Genomic DNA, 17,179 nt, shown 5'->3' on the forward strand with positions numbered 1-17,179 from the left:
TTGAAAGCCTGGACATGACAGGCTGCTTCTCAGAAAATAGCCCCTGGGAGTCCCTCTGAGAGGCAGCCAGCAGCCCTGGGCAGGGACGGGACTTACGGCCACGGCATATCTGGTCACGTTGTCCCTCTCACTTTGCTGGATGACCTTCTCCAGGTCCGGGCTGTCGTGGGACTCCCCATCTGTGATGACGATCATCACCTTCTTGGCCCCTTTCCTGCCGCCCTTCTGGAAAGCCTCTGATCTGGAACCCGAGCACAGGGGTGGGTCACAGAGGCACGTGGGGCAACCCAACGCGCCAACACCATCAGACCTTGTACCAAAGAAGAGGGTGGGCCGTGACCCCCAGGCGGCTCTCTTACCACAGCTTAGGTGGGTCTTGGATCTTTGCATTTTACAAAAGCCTCTTTAAAAAGACCCTTTGGGGTCCTGATCTTGTTTTGGGGAGGGAAGTTGGCAGGTGGTGGCCTTAGGGGAGCTGAGGTAATGGTGAGCAAACCCAAGAATCTCTTGGGCTGAGGTTTAGAAACACACTGATGCCCAGGCTCCCCTCACACCCATAAGGTCAGACTCTCCTGGGGCCTTGCCTGGCCGTCAGTAATTTTTTTTTGAGAGAGAGAATTTTAATATTTATTTCTTAGTTCTCGGCGGACACCACATCTTTGTTTGTATGTGGTGTTGAGGATCGAACCCGGGCCGCACGCATGCCAGGCGAGCGCGCTACCGCTTGAGCCACATCCCCAGCCCGCCATCAATAATTTTTAAAAGTTCTACTGAACACCCAGCATTGTGTCCCATTTTCCTAAGGACTGAAGAGCTGAGGTGCCAGGGAGTTCACCACCTAAACAACTGACCCGGAGGAGCACATGTGTGAGGAAGCCCCAGAGTTCTGACTTCTCCCATGAGGACTACTTTGATTGTATTTTTGGAAATATTAAATATTACACGAATAAAAAAGTTAATGTGAGATATATATATATATATATATATATATATATATATATATATATTATTGAATTTTATATATATTCCACTTCAATAATATTGCATTCTATATATATATGTATATGAATATAAGTGTATGCTGGAATATTATTCAGCCTTAAAGAAGAATGAAATATGGCATTTTCCAGAAAATGGAGGGAGCTGGAGAATATCAAGCTAAGTGAAATAAGCCAATCCCCCCAAAACAGAGGCAAAATGTTTTCTCTGATATACAGATGCTAATTCACAATGCTAGGGAAGAATACAATTACTTTAGATTAGGTAGAGGGGAGTGAAGGGAAGGGAGGGGCTCTGAGGGCAGGAAGGATAGTAGAATGAATCAGACATTTATTATTACCCTATGTACACATATAGGACCAGTGGGATTCTACATCACATACAATCAGAAGAATGGGAAGTTTTACTCCATTGATAGATGTATCAAAGTGCATTCTACTGTCATGTATAACTAATTAAAACAAAAAATTTAAAAAATGAAATGGAAAATAGTTCTCTTACTTTTTAATTTTCAGTGCTTGGAGCATGAACTTGGATTACCTGTTGGGCCCTCCAGCCTGGGGACAGCAGGGCTAGCCCAGTCACGCCCAATATGGCAAAGGGGTTCTGACAGTTGGCAATTGGTCTACTAAACATGAAAAATTGGCTCTTGGTGCCTCTGTGATCAACTCTCCTTTAGACCATAGTGTGCTGAGTATACCTATGGTCTTGCCAAGAGTCTGGCCCAGCAGGTAGAATTTTCCACTTAAGATATAAAAATTAATGTCACTTGTGGACTTGGCAGTGATTCTCATGAGTCTGACCCACTGCCAGGCAGGAAGGACAGCCCTCAGGTTTAAGCTCTGTAAGGACAGGCTGAAGACCCGTAGCCTTTGGGTTAGCAGAGGTAACTTGTTACATGACAAGCTTGTCACATGATGAGCTTTTGCATGTGATTTTGATGTTGAGGAATTCGCAAAACTTGGACTAAGTTGTCTCAGAACTTCTTCAAGCTGCCAGATGTTGAGAGCCACAGCCGAAGCGGCCCCAGCAAACTTCCAGCTGATTGGCTCCTCTGCAGTGATGCTCATTGGGCTGTTTCTGCGCCCTTTCAGACCACGGAGCTGCTCTTTGGGGGACTCTTTTGGCTCTGCCCATGCCACCCAGCCAATCGGCCTCAAGAGTGGGAGGAGTGGGGGGGGGGTTGAGAGGCTTGTGGGAAGCTGGTGGTGGCAGTTGGGCTCTGAGGGAATTCCTGAAGAGCTCATGTGATGGGGTGTGTGTGTTCTAAAAATAAAGTTCGTTTCTGCTTAATAAGTGGCTCCTGAATTGTACCCAGCCAGACTGCGGCATTTGGTGGCCTGCACGGGGAATGACTGAGGATAAGGTAAACTGCTCGCCCCGGAGGGCAGGGCGAGAGGATGGGTAGTAATTTTAAGATTCTTCTTTCGTTTTGTTTTGCTTTTGTTTTAAGTTGCCTGTCCCTGGAGATGGGTGAGACGGAAGAAAAACTGCTCACATCTGAGGAAAAACTATTTGCGTCTGATAGGGAGAAAGGATGGATGGACATTTCAGGAGGATAGAAAGGCTGATATAATGAATTTTTGTTCCAATTTTGTTTCATTCTGTTTTGGTTTTGTTTGGTGTTTTCTTGTTGGGTTGCGTTATCTTTATAGTAGAAATATGGGATCAGAAATTAGTAAAAAACAAACCGAAAGAGTGTTAAGTAAATTGTTAGAGGAAGGAGGCATCCCAGTAAAACCAGGAACAGTAAGGGCATACGATGATACAATACAAAAATGTAGCCCATGGCTTTGTAAGGAGGAGTTGTTGAATATATCACAATGGGACCATCATGGTGAAGATTTAAGGGAGAGGGAAAAGAAAAACCCAGGGACTCTGCCAGTTGGCACATTGCCATTGTGGATGATGATACGATTTTGTTTGCCTAGTCCAAAGCCTTCAGTTCAGACTATGGTAGAAGACATGTTAGATCAAGTAAAAGAGAAGGTCTCTCGAGCTAGTCAGACAGAGGAAGAAAATTTAAAGGAGGAAAAGCCATCAGGGGAGAAGTTACAACAGGAGGCTGTTACTAACACCTTTCTATCACCAGAGGGCGTAAGTGTCCAACCAACAGCTCCACCTCCATATGCTGGGAGGCCCCCAACCCCCATAGTTGATAGATGGGATCCTGAGACAGGATCTCAAAGATTAGCATGCCCCATATTTGAACAGGCAGGAGGGCAGCAAATTCACCATGTTTTAGATTTCAAAACAGTGAAGCATACATATTTTCTCTACACTAGAAGAAGCTACAAATTTTCATAAAAAGTTCCATGTCAATGCTAATACTTTATAAAAGCGTTTTAAAATAACTAAGGAACATGCTAGACAAATAATAAAACAATGTCAAAATTGTGTGACCTTTTTACCACAAGTTAATCTTGGAGTCAATCCTAGAGGACTGATACCTAACCATATTTGGCAGATAGGTGGATATTACACATTTGCCAGAATTTGGAAAATTAAAATATTTGCATGTTACAGTTGATACTTCTTCTGGATTTTTGATGGGCTCCCTTCATACTGGATAAAAAATTAAAGATATTATAGCTCATTGCTTACAAAATTTTTCCATTGTAGGTGTTCCAAAACAGTTAAAAACAGATAATGGTCCTGGCTATACTTCTACCTCTTTTAAACAATTTTGCTCATCATTTGGCATTACTCATATAACAGGAATCCCATACAGTCCAAAGGGACAAGGCATAGTTGAAAGAGATCATCAAACTATTAAAATGTACTTATTAAAGCAAAAAGATGGTATTGGGAAGGGGTATAAATCCCTCAAAGATAAACTTAAAATAACCCTTTTTACTCTAAACTTTTAAAATTTGGATTCATCAGGGCTTAGTGCTGTGGAAAGGCATACATGTCCAAAAAATGTACATAAGCCCAAGGTACTTTGGAAGGATATTCTAACAGGACAATGGAAAGGTCCTGATCCAGTGATTGTCTGGAGTCGGGGTTCTGTTTATGTGTTTCCACAGGGAGAACAGCAGCTGATTTGGATTCCAGAGAGATTAACTAAAGCGATTTCTACAGACCAAAAAGAAGATGATTTGGCTCAAATCCATAACAGCTGATATCCAGAACTCCAGTTTGGCTATCCTTACATCTGCGACAGTGGTTCTCCCACACCTGGAGGCTAATGAAATCAGGATTTTTTTTTCAATATCTATTTTATTATTGCCCTTTTCCACATCATGAAGTTCTATTTTTTTTTTTGAGCTCATACAGACCTAGGTTAATGTTTTGCTGATCAGTTCTATTTTTTGACTATGGAGTTTTTAAACATTGCAATGGAGATTTCACCTGTAAAAAGTTACAAGGCCTTTACTATTATGTTATGTGTTGTATGTATTATATTATGTGTGCACACTTGTGTTTTGTGTTGTATGTTTGTATGTGCATATGTCCATATATCATATATGACGAGCGCTCATGAAAAAATGGATCCAAATATTTTTTTTCCTTATTCACGTGATTTAAATGGTTTAATTTAAATTGTGTAAACAGCTTTTGAGGATTGTTTTAATATGTGAACAAAAAAGGAGGTTAACAGATCTGTTTGTTTACTTTCACCTTTCCTTTTCATTATATTTAATAATTCTGTTCAGGATAATGTAAATTGTTCAGAAAATTGTTTTCTTTTAGTGCCTGCTGGAATGTTACATAATTTTTTCTTTAGCCATTATTGCCAGAATTCCTATCTTCATCCCAGTGCCGGTGAAGACAAAGATAAAACCAAACTACAGCTTCTGCAATAGCTATCACTGAACTGCTTGCAGAACTTGCCTCAACTATGTATCACTTGTATACATTGTGAACTATCTGTTGGTGCAGCAACTTGTGGTAGTGCGGGGTATTTTTGCTGATGGTGTCATCAATGGTACAATTTTTCTAAAAGGAGCCGGTGTATCCTCCTCCCTTCTGCTTGTGATGGTCGTTCAGCTAAAATTTGGGGGCCAACAGAGGTGAGGCAAAGAACCTCACCCCCCCCCCCACTAGTACAAAGGCCTATCCACAGGTGTGGCTGTATGCTCGACCGGTAGTCAATGACGGGTAAGATCTAATTGCAATGGTACCAACCTAAGATGATGGGTAAGGACCATATGTAGTATTGGACAACCTAAGGCAGGCACAGTCCCTAAGCCACATGCTTGTTGTTTAATTAAACAGAGAGGAGGAGATGTTGAGAGCCACAGCCGAAGTGGCCCCAGCAAACTTCCAGCTGATTGGCTCACCACGGCCCCAGCAAATTTCCAGCTGATTGGCTCCTCTGTGGTGATGCTCATTGGTCTGTTTCCCCGCCCTTTCAGACCATGGAGCTGCTCATTGGGGGACTCTTTTGGCTCCGCCCACATGACCCAGCCAATCGGCCTCAAGAGCAGGAGGAGTGGGGGTTGAGAGGCTCGCCGGAAGCTGGTGGTGGCAGTTGGGCTCTGAGGGAATTCCTGAAGAGCTCGTGTGGTGCAGTGTGTGTTCTAAAAATAAAGTTCATTTCTGCTTGACAAGTGGCTGGTGAATTGTGCCCAGCTAGACTGCGGCAGCCAGTGAAGAGGGAAAACCATCTGCTGTTCTCTTTGTAGCTCTCTGATATTCTGGACATGTTGCCTTAAAAAATCCCATTTAATTTTAGTATGAGTTGTGGACCCAAAGGCCATAGAGGCCCACTCCACATGACGAGAGCAGATTTTGGGCTGAAGCCCAGCCTAGTGAAGGGAGAACTCTGCTCTTCCCTCAAAGGAAATTCTAGATGCTTCTGTGACCTCCACGAAGGGCCAGGCTCAGGGAATAAAAACTTCATACAGAAAATTATGGCAGGAGAATAGCAGTTTTTATTACATTGAGAGCCAAGAAAAACTTCAGGATCATATTTCCATATAGCAGAATAGTGTGAATATCTCTGTGAATCTGTAATAGTATGAATATCAGCATGAATCATCAGATTTTTAAGTTGTGATTTTGTGTTGGGTAAAGGGACTTGGATCTGTTCCTTCGTAAATGAGATTACAAATTCCTTGAGAGCAGTAAGAACTTTATAGTCACAACAAGACCCACCCAACTAAAAACCAGAGTGACCCACAGAATTTAGCTCATATCATGTCTTTGGTCTGCTTAGCATCTGCTCTGGTTCCTGTCTCTCTCAGGAAAAGACCAGGTCCTGATGAAGTCCCACCAGACCTGTGTGACCTGGACCATGACCTCTGTGAGCTGCTGTCTGACCTGGGGGGTGCCAGGTGCAATGCTGAGCCTGTGGGCTGCTCCCTCAGCCTGGAATGCCCCCTCCTGGCTATCTCTTGGCCAGCTCCCTCAGTGGATTCAGGTGTGCACCCCAAGGCCACCTCTCAGTAAACCTTTCCTGTCTACCCTCATGGGCCTGCCTGAGAGACAGTCTCTCCGCATTCTGAGATAGGATCAGGGTTGACACTGGTTAGAGTTCCTATGTTGGAAAAAAAAATAGAGTTCCTATGTTGGGCTGGGAGCTGCCAAGGCTAAAGGCCACAGGTTACCATCTTTGTAGCCCCTCAAGTTCATGGCTGGAATCTTTGTCCTTTAGTAGGTACATGGGGGAAAAAAAGAAAAAAAAAACCCTCATTATGAATAACCAAGTGAGGGGAAAAAACCTTTCATCTTAAAAGGCACCAGCTATAATTTGGGACCTGAACTTGGCAGACTGGAAGATGAGAATTTCAAAATTCAGTGGAGGTGAAATTACAACCCAGGAGTTGCAAATCCTGAGTTACTAATGCTTCAAACTACCTGGTGAGTCACATGCATGTCATTGACTCAAGGTTGGTGGGCTGCAGAAGGGGAATGACCAAACAGTGGCTTCATTCTTGTGTGAGTCAGTCAGCACCACACTAGCCGGTGGTCACTGGTTCCCTTTGCTGCCCAGCCCTTCCACCAGGGCCTGTTGGGCATCTCTGGTCCCACCTCAGTGACGGCAAAACAGCAAAATGGTCCATTCCTCGTAAAGATGGGTAAGAGCCATCATCTTCCCATGGAGAAGAAAAAGTGAGCTTTAGAACGAATTTTCTTTTCTTTTCTCCTCCTCTTCTTCTTTTTTACAAGAGCACAAATCCATCTTTATTTATTTTCCATTAGTTTAAATCCTTGAGGGGCACAGCATCATATGGATTCTGTGTCCAATGGCCTTAGCAGGAAGGTTACTTGGGAATTTGGCTCAAATCATGCCACTGTTTCCATGGGCATGAGTTACCTTTCCCCAGATCACCCTGGTTTTGTTTGGTTTGTCACCAGGAGTCACTGTGTTGTTTTTTTTTTCTTTGTATACATAAGAACATCTTTTGCCCAAGTAGAACTCGGTTTCATCTCTGGCATAAACAGAAATATGGAACGCTTCACGAATTAGCATGTCATCTTGCGCAGGGGCCATGCTAATCTTCTCTGTATCGTTCCAATTTTAGGATATGTGCTGCCGAAGCGAGCACTTGAGAACGAGTTTTATCAGCACACAGAAATGCAATGGTTGAGCAGTGACTTAATCGTAAGAAGTTATGAAGTTGGAAAAATCTTAATCTTTTGACCACATAAAATCATGAGATGCCTAGGTAGCTCTTGTGTTGTGAAATTCTATGAAACACATCAACTAAGCCTAAATGAGGTGGGACTATATGTCGGGACTGTGGTCTTAACAAATGTAGCAGAACTCACATTCGTAGGCATAAAATTTAGACATTTCAAATCTAAGTGGCTTAGACGTAGTCATCTTAAGTGTCTAAGCCATGGCTCGAGAGAGCTTGTGGGATTGCTTTTAAAACTGGCTAATTTCACTGGGTAAGCACATGTTTTGAGCAATGTCTTCCTGGCATAAGCCTGTGGTCCTCTGTGTGGACATGTCTACAGGTAGCATTCATGTGGATGAATGAGTTCTGGTGGGATTTTAAGGAACTAGATTTTGCCTTCATGGAACCCGTATCCTTTTACAGAGTGTCTTTGGTAGAACACGTTCTGCAAAGTTGGTGGCAATGATACCCCCATCCCAAACGCCCTTCCTTGAGGAAGGTCATGTTGACATGACCTTGCCATTCCTCATCAAGAGGTAGAATCATATTTCTTCCCCTTGAATCTGGGCTGGCCTTGGGAACTTGTGCCACCAACAGCATGTGGCAGAAGTCATTTTTGGAACTTCAAGGCGAGGTCATCAGCAGTCTGGGTTTCTGAGGAAGCTTGCTCTTGGGACATTTCTCTCAGAATCCAGATGCCATGACATGAGAAAATCAAGCCACGTGGCCATGTGTGGGTGTTTAGATCACCAGCTTCCACTGACCTCCCAGCCAGAGGCCAGCAACAACTGCCATCTCCCTGTGTACTGCATCCTAGACATCCAGCGCAGTCAAACCTCAGATGATAACAGTCTCAGTGGACACTAGATGACACTCAACCATGTGAGGGAACCCAGAGAGAACTGACCAGCTGGGTCAAAGTTCCCCCAGAACTTTGGGGAAATTAATAAATCATTGCTTCAAGGGAGCAAATGTTGCAGTGGTTTGTTACACAGCAATAGATACCTGGGACAGTATCTGAGATCTAAAAAAACAAGATTTTTCTTACCGAGCAAATTCAATGCCAAATGCCGTCCGCGTCTCTGTTCCTCCTCTCTGCTCAATGTGGCTGGCAGCTTCCACTACATCCTTCACAGACCTGTAGTCATTGAGGTGAAACTCATGGACCACATCTTCTCCATACTGCACAACTCCAACCTGCATGGTGGAGGAGAGCGTGAAGGAACGTCTTGGCCCCTGAAACTTAGACCTCTGGTGGCAAGAGTCCCCAGGAATGATCTTCCCTTGTCATGATTCGGGAGTGAGAGATCACCCTTCCCAAGATGTCACCGCAGCCCAGGGGAAGCAGCTTCTGCATTATTCCAGGAATGAATAGATGGTTCAGTGGGACGAGATGGGGCCACAAACAGAGTAAGGGCATCTTGTGATCTAAGGAGGGGCCTGACTGACTGATCACATGTCTTCTTTGGAAGAAAACAGTTGGCACAGCATGGATGTCTAAGTTAGCAGGAGCAGTGTGGGTGGAGAGCCTTGGTGTTGTTTCCAAACTCTAAAATCAAGATTCTTTAAAACTGGAAGGAAGGGCTGGGATTGTGGCTCAGTGGTAGAGGGCTCGCCTAGCATGTGCCAGGCCCTGGGTTCGATCCTCAGCACCACATAAAAATAAATAAATAAAGGTATTGTGTCCAACTATAACTAAAAAATAAATATTAAAAAAAATGGAAGGGAAGAGGCTCTTGCATCCCCAAGGATAATAAAATATAGGCAACATTAGTAGCTCAGAAATAATAATAAAAAAACAACCCTTAATGGCCTATAGTAGGGATTAAATGATAAACGTTGCCGTTGGATGGCCCACTGAGTTTACTTGGCACAAGTCCCCTTCAGATGCTGGACGTCCTCTCGGATGCCCTAAGAGCTGTTTTCTCAGTGGTGGGGAACACTGACTCCATGAGAAATTCCACTCCCTCTTCAACAGCTCTACTTGTGAAAAATAATTTTTTAGAGTGACTTGCCATCTACCATCTTGAAACTTTTATCCATTGATCCTCATTTAGTCAAAATAATAGGAGTGAATACCCTATCTTGAGCCAGACCTTCTGGTCTTCTCTCCAAAACCAATCCTAATGCTCCTGCCCTTGCTCTGCAGGGCTGTGGGGCCTGCTCAGCCCTCCAACCCTCCTGCTCAGAACGTCTTCGTAGGTGGGGTCTACCCAGAAGACAGCCTGTGAAGTGTGGCCTCCCCAAACTGTCCCTTGATGTGCTCACTAGGGGTTGGCATCCTAGGCTGCAGGGACCCAGTGCTGGCTGGCCAAGGTTTCCTGTGCACTTCCTTAGGGCATGTGAAGATGCTCTTTGACACCCCCAGGCAGCATGGGTCAGTGGGCTCAGCGGGGAGATCCTGTTGAGAGGAGGAAAGAGCCCCAGAGACTCACCTGGATCTGCCCTGGACCAATGTAAAACTTCTTCAGGATATTAATGAGAAAGTGCTGGACCTCCACCCAGGGGTAGATGCTGTTGGAACCATCCAGGACAATGACGATGTCCATGTAGGTCTGGCACCCTGGGAAGTGAGGACAGGGTCATGGCTAGCCAAGGAACCAGTGGATGTACATCTCTGATTTTCCGGATGATTGTTCAGAGGAGGACAGAAGAATTGACTGCTACCTGTGTGTCATTCCCTGGACTGAGGAGCACCTTGGGCTCAGCATGTTTGGGGAATGTGAATGACGCGTCTGGGGTTTCCTGGCTCTGTTCTACCACTCTGTGGGCTGTTTGATCAAAACAAAAAAGAAGCCTGACCACCTCTGCTCTTGATTAGGAACTGACCAGTGCCAATTGGTCAAAGCTTCCCAGGCAGGTGGCTCTGCCCACATGAGGGCCTCTTGTCATTTGCTTCACTGAAACAAGCCTCTGGCTTTCACCACTGGCAGCCCGAATGAGAGGATTTCACATTTAGGGAGGACTAAGAATCTGGATTCTGACCTCAGGTGATTTTGACTCCTGGGCTCACCACTCACTAGCTGTGTGACCTGTGGATAGTCATGTAACCTCTTAGCATCAGTTTTCTCTGCACTGAAAGAGGCATAAAAATAAATAGCAGTTGCCACGAGGAACTAGCAAGATTCTTCTAAAGGGTTGGGCACAAAGCTCAAGAAATCTTAGTTGATTCTATTTTTATTTATTTATTAAAAGTAAATCACTGAGTTAATGTGGCAGTGACCTCATCTGGTCAAGCTCTCGGCCTTTACGTCTGAACATAAAGCTTGCTTTATATTTTTTCATATTAATACCAAGTTAAAGGGGATAATAAAAATTAACAAAGAAAATGAATCAGACGTGGGCACTGTAACAAATATTCAAAAAAAGACTTAAAATCTAAGCAACATTTGCTGATGGTCAGGGTTACTTTGGAAGATAGCCTACATGATGTATCTGGGCATCTGCTTATTTCACGGTGGAACTCTCACACTGTTAGAAGGTCTTCCTTAACCATGCTGGGAGCCTGTCCTGTGTTAGCCATTCCCCGCATCCTTGCATAGTGAAAGTGTCCTGTGGAACTCCGTGTTCCCAGGTAGAGGAAGGTGGTGGCTTTCAGCCCAGGGGCTTGTTGGCGCTTTGAGTTTGATGGAGCACTTGGGAAATGTTGGGTGACTGGGAGGCTCAACACCTTGCCACTGGCTTGTTGTGTACAGCTGGCAGTGACCTGACACTCTGGCCTGACTGAGCCAGATGGAGTTGTCTTTTTCCAGTTTGGTTTAGCTCAACACATTTGGACTGAGCACCTGATACGCCAGAACTCTGCCCGGCGTTGGCAGCCACGGAGGGAGACTAGACCAAATGACTTGATTTGGAGGAGTTTATGATCTCCTGGGAGGGATTAGGTTTCTTTTATTTTTAAACTATCTTTATTATTAGAATGCAGTTTTTATCACTGATTTCTTTCTTACAATTTCAACTTTTTAAAAAAAGACACCTTGGGAAGAATGCGGCTTTTGGTCTGCGGTTCCTGAACGACTTGGCTGAACACTCTCTTGGGGAGGTCCCCCGCCCTCCTCTCTCCACGCACACCAGGGCCTATCCCACACCTACTGGGTTGCAGTCTACACGGGGTGGCCTGGCGTCTGTATTTGATCAGCTGTCAGGACACTGCTGGCTGGCTGGGCCAGGAGGCCTCTGCTAGAGGAGGCTTAGGGAGGCTGGAATGGTCAAATTTCCATTTGTAGAGAACAGTGGCTCTAGGGACATGATGTTCCCAGTGGAAACCCGCGTGCCTGATGTGGGCCTCTTCCTGTGCTCTGGCACTGCCTTTCCTGCCCTTTAGTGTCCTCCTCGTTGCCCTAAGAGGACTACTCGTCAGCCCCTGTTAGACTGACCTTCCTCCTCCTCCCTCCTCCATCTTTCCACCCCTGACTGGCCCCATTGTTTGGAGGGAGGCTGCTTGCAAGCAGAGGTGCTAATCCCCTCACCCTCCATAAAACGGGCAGCAGCTGCTTGGGTGAGGGTGTTTAGCACAGAGGAAACAGCAGGGCTCAGAGCCAAGGCGTCTGGGCTTTCTGGGGTGAGGTCTGAGCACCAGTTCCCCAGATTTCTTGGTGGCTGGGGAATGAGGGAAGGTTTGTTTTCCACGAAGCCCTGGGCAAGCTGTGCTGAACTCCCCGAAGCCCGGGAGAACGGATCCAGCATAATCATTGCCAAGGACCTTTCTCTACCCCATGGCTCTCCTCCTGCTGGGTGTTACTCAACACCAGGAGCATTATATGCATTACAGTCTAAGTGAATGGCGCCTGGGGACGGTCTGTGGCACGTGGCGGCCTGGCAACCCCTCTCATGCAAAGGGTCTTCGCAGTGAGGCGCCCTTGGTGCCAGGGCTGTCTTCACAATCCTAGTTCTTTCTCTCCCACCATCACACTGTGGGGGGGGGGCACACCAGGAACATGATCCCACAGAGGCCCAACCAAGTGACCTGATCCTAGGTCATCCCAAGGGCTGGGGCAGGGCGGAACTAGAGTCCAACCAAATGCTGCTCTGTAGCCAGGATAACAGTGACCAGAGCCCCAAGCCTTCCAAGACTGTCCCCAGCTCAGCCCATCTGTAGATCTGAAGCCACTTACTTTGAAGAGCTGGGGCCACGGTCTTGGAGAACCGGAAATTGGAGTTGACTCTTGAGCACATCCCTGTGGTGTAGTAGGAGCTTCCACACTCGTGAGACCAGAGGGGGCTGCAGGCCTGAGAAGTACAGTGCAGGCCCCTGGTCAGTGGGTGAGGCAGAGAGGGCCCGGCCCAACGGCCCATGGTCTAGCCCCAACCTCCGTGACCCTGGCAGACATCCTTTCTCAGAGTGTCGTTGTCCCCAGGGGTGAGAGGGTCTCTGTTGAGTCTCACCATTGCTGCAGTGTGCACCAGCTCCCTTTGTGTCAGGGGTAATGGGGAGCTACCAGTCTTGGAGTCCTCCTTTGTTGTGATTTCAAGACCTCGTTCTCCATTTTGTTATTTAGGGTGTGACTCTTCTTCCTCCAACTGCCCACCCCACCCACCACATAGGATCTAGGGAAAATCTAGGGACACTCCACAGTCGTGGGAGTGGACCCTTCAAGGGTCACTAGGCAAGATCCTTTATCTGCAGAGGCCACCTGATGGTCCTTACTGGGCAATTTTCCAGGACTGGGTCCCAACAACATGCCATGCTCTTACTAGGGAAAGATGAAAAAAAAAAAAAAAAAGGTCTTTGCTATTTCTGTAAAATTTGCACCCAAAAGCATTGATGTCACACCCTCATTGGAGGACTGAAGTGATGAGTCTCTCTCAGAGGTAGGGTTGTTAAAAATGGAAACTCAGCTCCATGCCTCCATTTTTGTCCTGCTCTCAGGACACCCCAGGCTGTTTTGTGCAGTAATTTCCTTCGGTTTAGGGGAGGAATTGTTCTCCCAAACCACTTCTTTAATTAGCTTTCTTTTTAACCTACATTTAAAGATTATGATTTATCTGTGTCTTTTGTTGAAACTGCTGTCAATTATTTTGGAATAAAGGAGGGAATAAAGAATGGAAGGATGGATGGGTAGATGGAAAGACGATGGATGAATAGCTGGGTAGACGACCGATGGACGGTGAATGAATGGGTATACAGATGGTGGATGGGTGGATGATGGATGGAAGAATGGATGTCTGAATGGAAGGGTGAGTAACTGGACTGAGGTGTAGACAGATGTGTAGATGAATGATTGAATGGATACATGAATAGAGGGGTGGATGATTGGCAGGGGTTGGACTGATGAGTGAATCGAGGAATGGATGAGTGAATGAGTTAACAAAGAATCAGGCACTTATTTATTTTAATTTCTCTTTATGGTACTGGGAATTAAATCCAAAGATGCTCTTCCACTGAGCTACATCCCCAGTTCTTTTTATTTTGAGACGGGGTCTCATTAAGTTACCCAGGCTGGCCTGGAGCTTGCAATTCTCCTGCCTCAGCCTCCTGAGTAGCTGGGGTTACAGGATTGGGCTACCATATTAGGCTAAAAGCTGCTCCCAGGGAGCTCCAAGCTCCAAGAGGAGTCCTCTTAGAGCTCATCCCACCTTGTGAAGTAAGTGAAATCAAGTCAGTGAGAATGTGACAAGGAGCTTCAGGCAGAAAAGGGAGTGGAGACAAAGGCCCTAAAGGATGTGTGTGTGGACGGGGTGGGGCCCTGCTTTGCCTGTGGTTGGGGATAATGGAGGACCTGACATGCACGTATATGGAAGCATCCTGATGCCTGGTGCTGCACACCCCAGAGGTCTCATCTGCCAGCAGAAATGGACTGATGGACAAAAACAGAGAGTGACACAAGCCCCCCCCCCCGCCCCCATTTAAAAGTGGGTGGTACCTTGTGTTGAACTTTCTGGGGTAATTTTTTCCTGAAATCTCCTCATGTAGGAACTATCAGGCCCAGAAGGATCCTGTTTGGAGCACCAAGCATCACCCATTTTGGCAGGGAGCAGGTGCTGCCCATCAGTTATGCCACTGAGCTCCCAGAATGTAGTCAGTGCTGGCGTGTGCTCCTGGGGTAGGGGACAGACCCCCAAGATGGCCCACTGATGTCTTCCTGTCCCCAGCATCACATGTGTTACTTATTTGCTTCTCTTCCAACCAGAACCAGGAGCAGGAGCTCTGGGCACTGCTGAGTCCCCAGGGGCCTGCACTGGGCTCAGTACACTCTAGGTGCTCAAAAAGTTGTCTAAACAAATGAGCGTTTTTGCCACTGCAGCCCAGACACCTTCTTTTCTTTCTTCTTTGCTAGGACCTGTCTGTAAAACAAAACAGGAACCTCTCCCAGCCTGCCACATTCAATCCCAGATGTCCAGATGGCCTGCCATTCCATATCCCTTCCCTGGGTGGCAGTGCATCTGTGTCTCTTCATTTCTGGTTTCCCTACAGTCTTAGGTGGAGTGACATGTCTTGTTTCTTTTATTCAATGTGGGATTTGGCCTCTGCCCCAGGAAACTGGCTTCCCAAGGAATGGATGGTCCCTGTCAGCGTTGGCTGTGTTTATCCTTGTCCCTTTTCCAGCTGCTCCTCTACCCTGGGTATGCACACAAAGGGCTCAATCCTTTTTTCTGCCTGAACTGTCCCCTCCAAACTGACACTTCCCTGGGTGTTTGGGTGTCCCCTCAGACACCAGGAAAGGCAGAAGCCTGTGGAGGGGCTTCCTTCTGCTGGGCCTGGGGTGGAGTTGGGTGGAGTGAGCGAGTCTGAGGTGCCGATGGGGTGTGAGGACTTTCAATCCCAGACCTCTCTCACTCCATGCAGCAGGTCTGGGTGGGCAGGGAGGGCTGGGCAGCACAGTGGGGCGGGTGGCTCTTACCAGGAAGCTGTTGTCCTTGGGGTTGGTGGCGAGGCTCAGGCCGAGGCGCATGTTGTCCTTCCGCTCAGACACGTTGGATAGGGTGACCCTTCCTGGGGACGGGGGAGATGCTTAGCCTGCAGCCCCCTCCTGCCCACCCTCCGCCCAGAGCTGCTGCTTCTGCTGCTGCTGGTCCCTGAGGAGCCTGGGTCCCCTTGCTCCCCAGACACCATCTCATTCCTTCCTTACAGGTCCCTGGGAGATGTGCAAACTGAGTCTCAGAGAGGCCAAGCAATGGTTGAAGATCACACAGTAAACCCACGGCAGAGCCTTCCTCCAGTCCAGGCCTTCTCCTCTACCAGTCATCTGACTGGGCCCCAACGTCCCCCTGTGCCCACCCCAAACACACCATGGTGCCCACTGAGGCAGCGTCCCTTCCACCGACACTTGCCAACCCTGGTCCTGCTCTTTCAGGCTCCCTTCTCTGCTCATCTGCCACAGTGACAGAGGGTGATGGAGAGATTCCCTCTCACAAGGACAACTGGACAGGAGACTTCTGGAGCTTTCTAGGCCTCGCAGTCTGTATCTGACTGCCAAGTGGGATACTCCGGGAAAGGGCTATCATCCTGCCAGGTGCAGGCAGGGGGTTGGCTGTGGTGGATTAGAACCCAAAACAATTACATCAGTTAGGGTTTTCTGGATCCTTCCATCAAGACACTGAAGGGAAGAAACATGAGCTTGAATCCCCCAGAAGTGGCGTGTGTGTGTGTGTGTGTGTGTGTGTGTGTGTGTGTACTGACAGGAAGAGAGAGGGCGGGGCTGGAGTGTGTCAGTCCTGACCTGCTGCCAGGAGAGACCTCGTGTCTTCCCTGCACGGGGGGCTTTGGGACCCTCCACTCAGAATAGTTTGTGTTCTGCTTTGTGGGTGACTAGATATAAAGAGGTGGCCTGTCACCCAGGGGCACAGGTCAGCAAGGACTGGCAGGGCAGGCCCTGGGGGTGGGGCGGACACGTGACTGCCCTGTGGCCAGAGGGAGGGGGCAGCAAGTTTGTTATTTCTTTCCTTGGGTTTCCCTGGGTTTTCATCGAGGCTCTTAGGAAATCAAATCCAGCCCCCTTGGCTGTGCCCAGCGACTGGGATTGTTTTCTTTTTTGTCTGTGCAAACAGGCCAGAGAGGAAGTGAGAGGAGCAGCCTGGGGGTCTGAGGGGCCTGGTCCCCCCTGAGCTCTGCACACACCTGCCTGCCTGGGACCTCCTCTTGTCCTGGGGGGTCCCGGTGGCACCCTGGCCATCTTACAGGTAAGGAAGTCAAAGTAGGGAAAGGGTCGGGGGCTTCCGCAGGGTCACTCCCTGGTAAATAGAGCGGGGACTTGAGCCCAGCCACAGGAGGTCACGCCCTCAGTTTATTCCCCACCTGACGGCCTCACAGTGGCAGTGGGGACCGCAGAGGAGGCTCCAAGATCTGCCCGGAAACTCCAGCCCAGCCAGCGAGGAGGAGTCTGCCCTCGGTCTGTGGAGGGGCCTCGTCACCCTCCCTGCTGCCTTCTCTCCTTCCTCTGCCCTGGGACTGAAGTCCATGCTGAGGTGGCACTGCCAGGGGCAGAAGGCACGGGGAAAGACCCCTGTGCTGGAGGACGGGGACTCGGGTCCCAGAACTGCTTCCTCCTGCTTCTACCAATGGAGAGACGGGTGCCCTCTTCTGCAGATCTGGGGAAGGTCCCCCGGCAGAAGCCCCTGCCTTCGTGGGGTCTGCCGTCCAGCATCATGTCACCTCCTCCACCCCGTCC

The 17,179-nt window shown here is 47.7% G+C and overlaps 1 protein-coding gene and 1 non-coding gene across 2 annotated transcripts in view; both read right to left on the minus strand.

The window, feature by feature from the left end:
* Positions 1-17,179, minus strand: part of Itga11 (integrin subunit alpha 11) — a 114,231-nt gene that overhangs the window by 42,035 nt on the left and 55,017 nt on the right. Inside the window, exons 4-8 of the mRNA XM_077799944.1 lie at positions 15,413-15,504; positions 12,686-12,800; positions 10,007-10,134; positions 8,620-8,768; positions 97-241 (exon numbers count right to left, since the gene is read on the minus strand). Of these exons, the coding sequence (XP_077656070.1) occupies positions 97-241; positions 8,620-8,768; positions 10,007-10,134; positions 12,686-12,800; positions 15,413-15,504 (629 nt within the window). The remainder of the gene's footprint in view (positions 1-96; positions 242-8,619; positions 8,769-10,006; positions 10,135-12,685; positions 12,801-15,412; positions 15,505-17,179) is intronic.
* On the minus strand, positions 7,391-7,496 carry LOC113196759 (U6 spliceosomal RNA). The gene has a single exon (XR_003302603.1). It is a non-coding gene; the product is annotated as a U6 spliceosomal RNA (small nuclear RNA).

This window comes from Urocitellus parryii, chromosome 6, assembly GCF_045843805.1.
Source record: "Urocitellus parryii isolate mUroPar1 chromosome 6, mUroPar1.hap1, whole genome shotgun sequence".
Taxonomy (NCBI): Eukaryota; Metazoa; Chordata; class Mammalia; order Rodentia; family Sciuridae; genus Urocitellus; species Urocitellus parryii.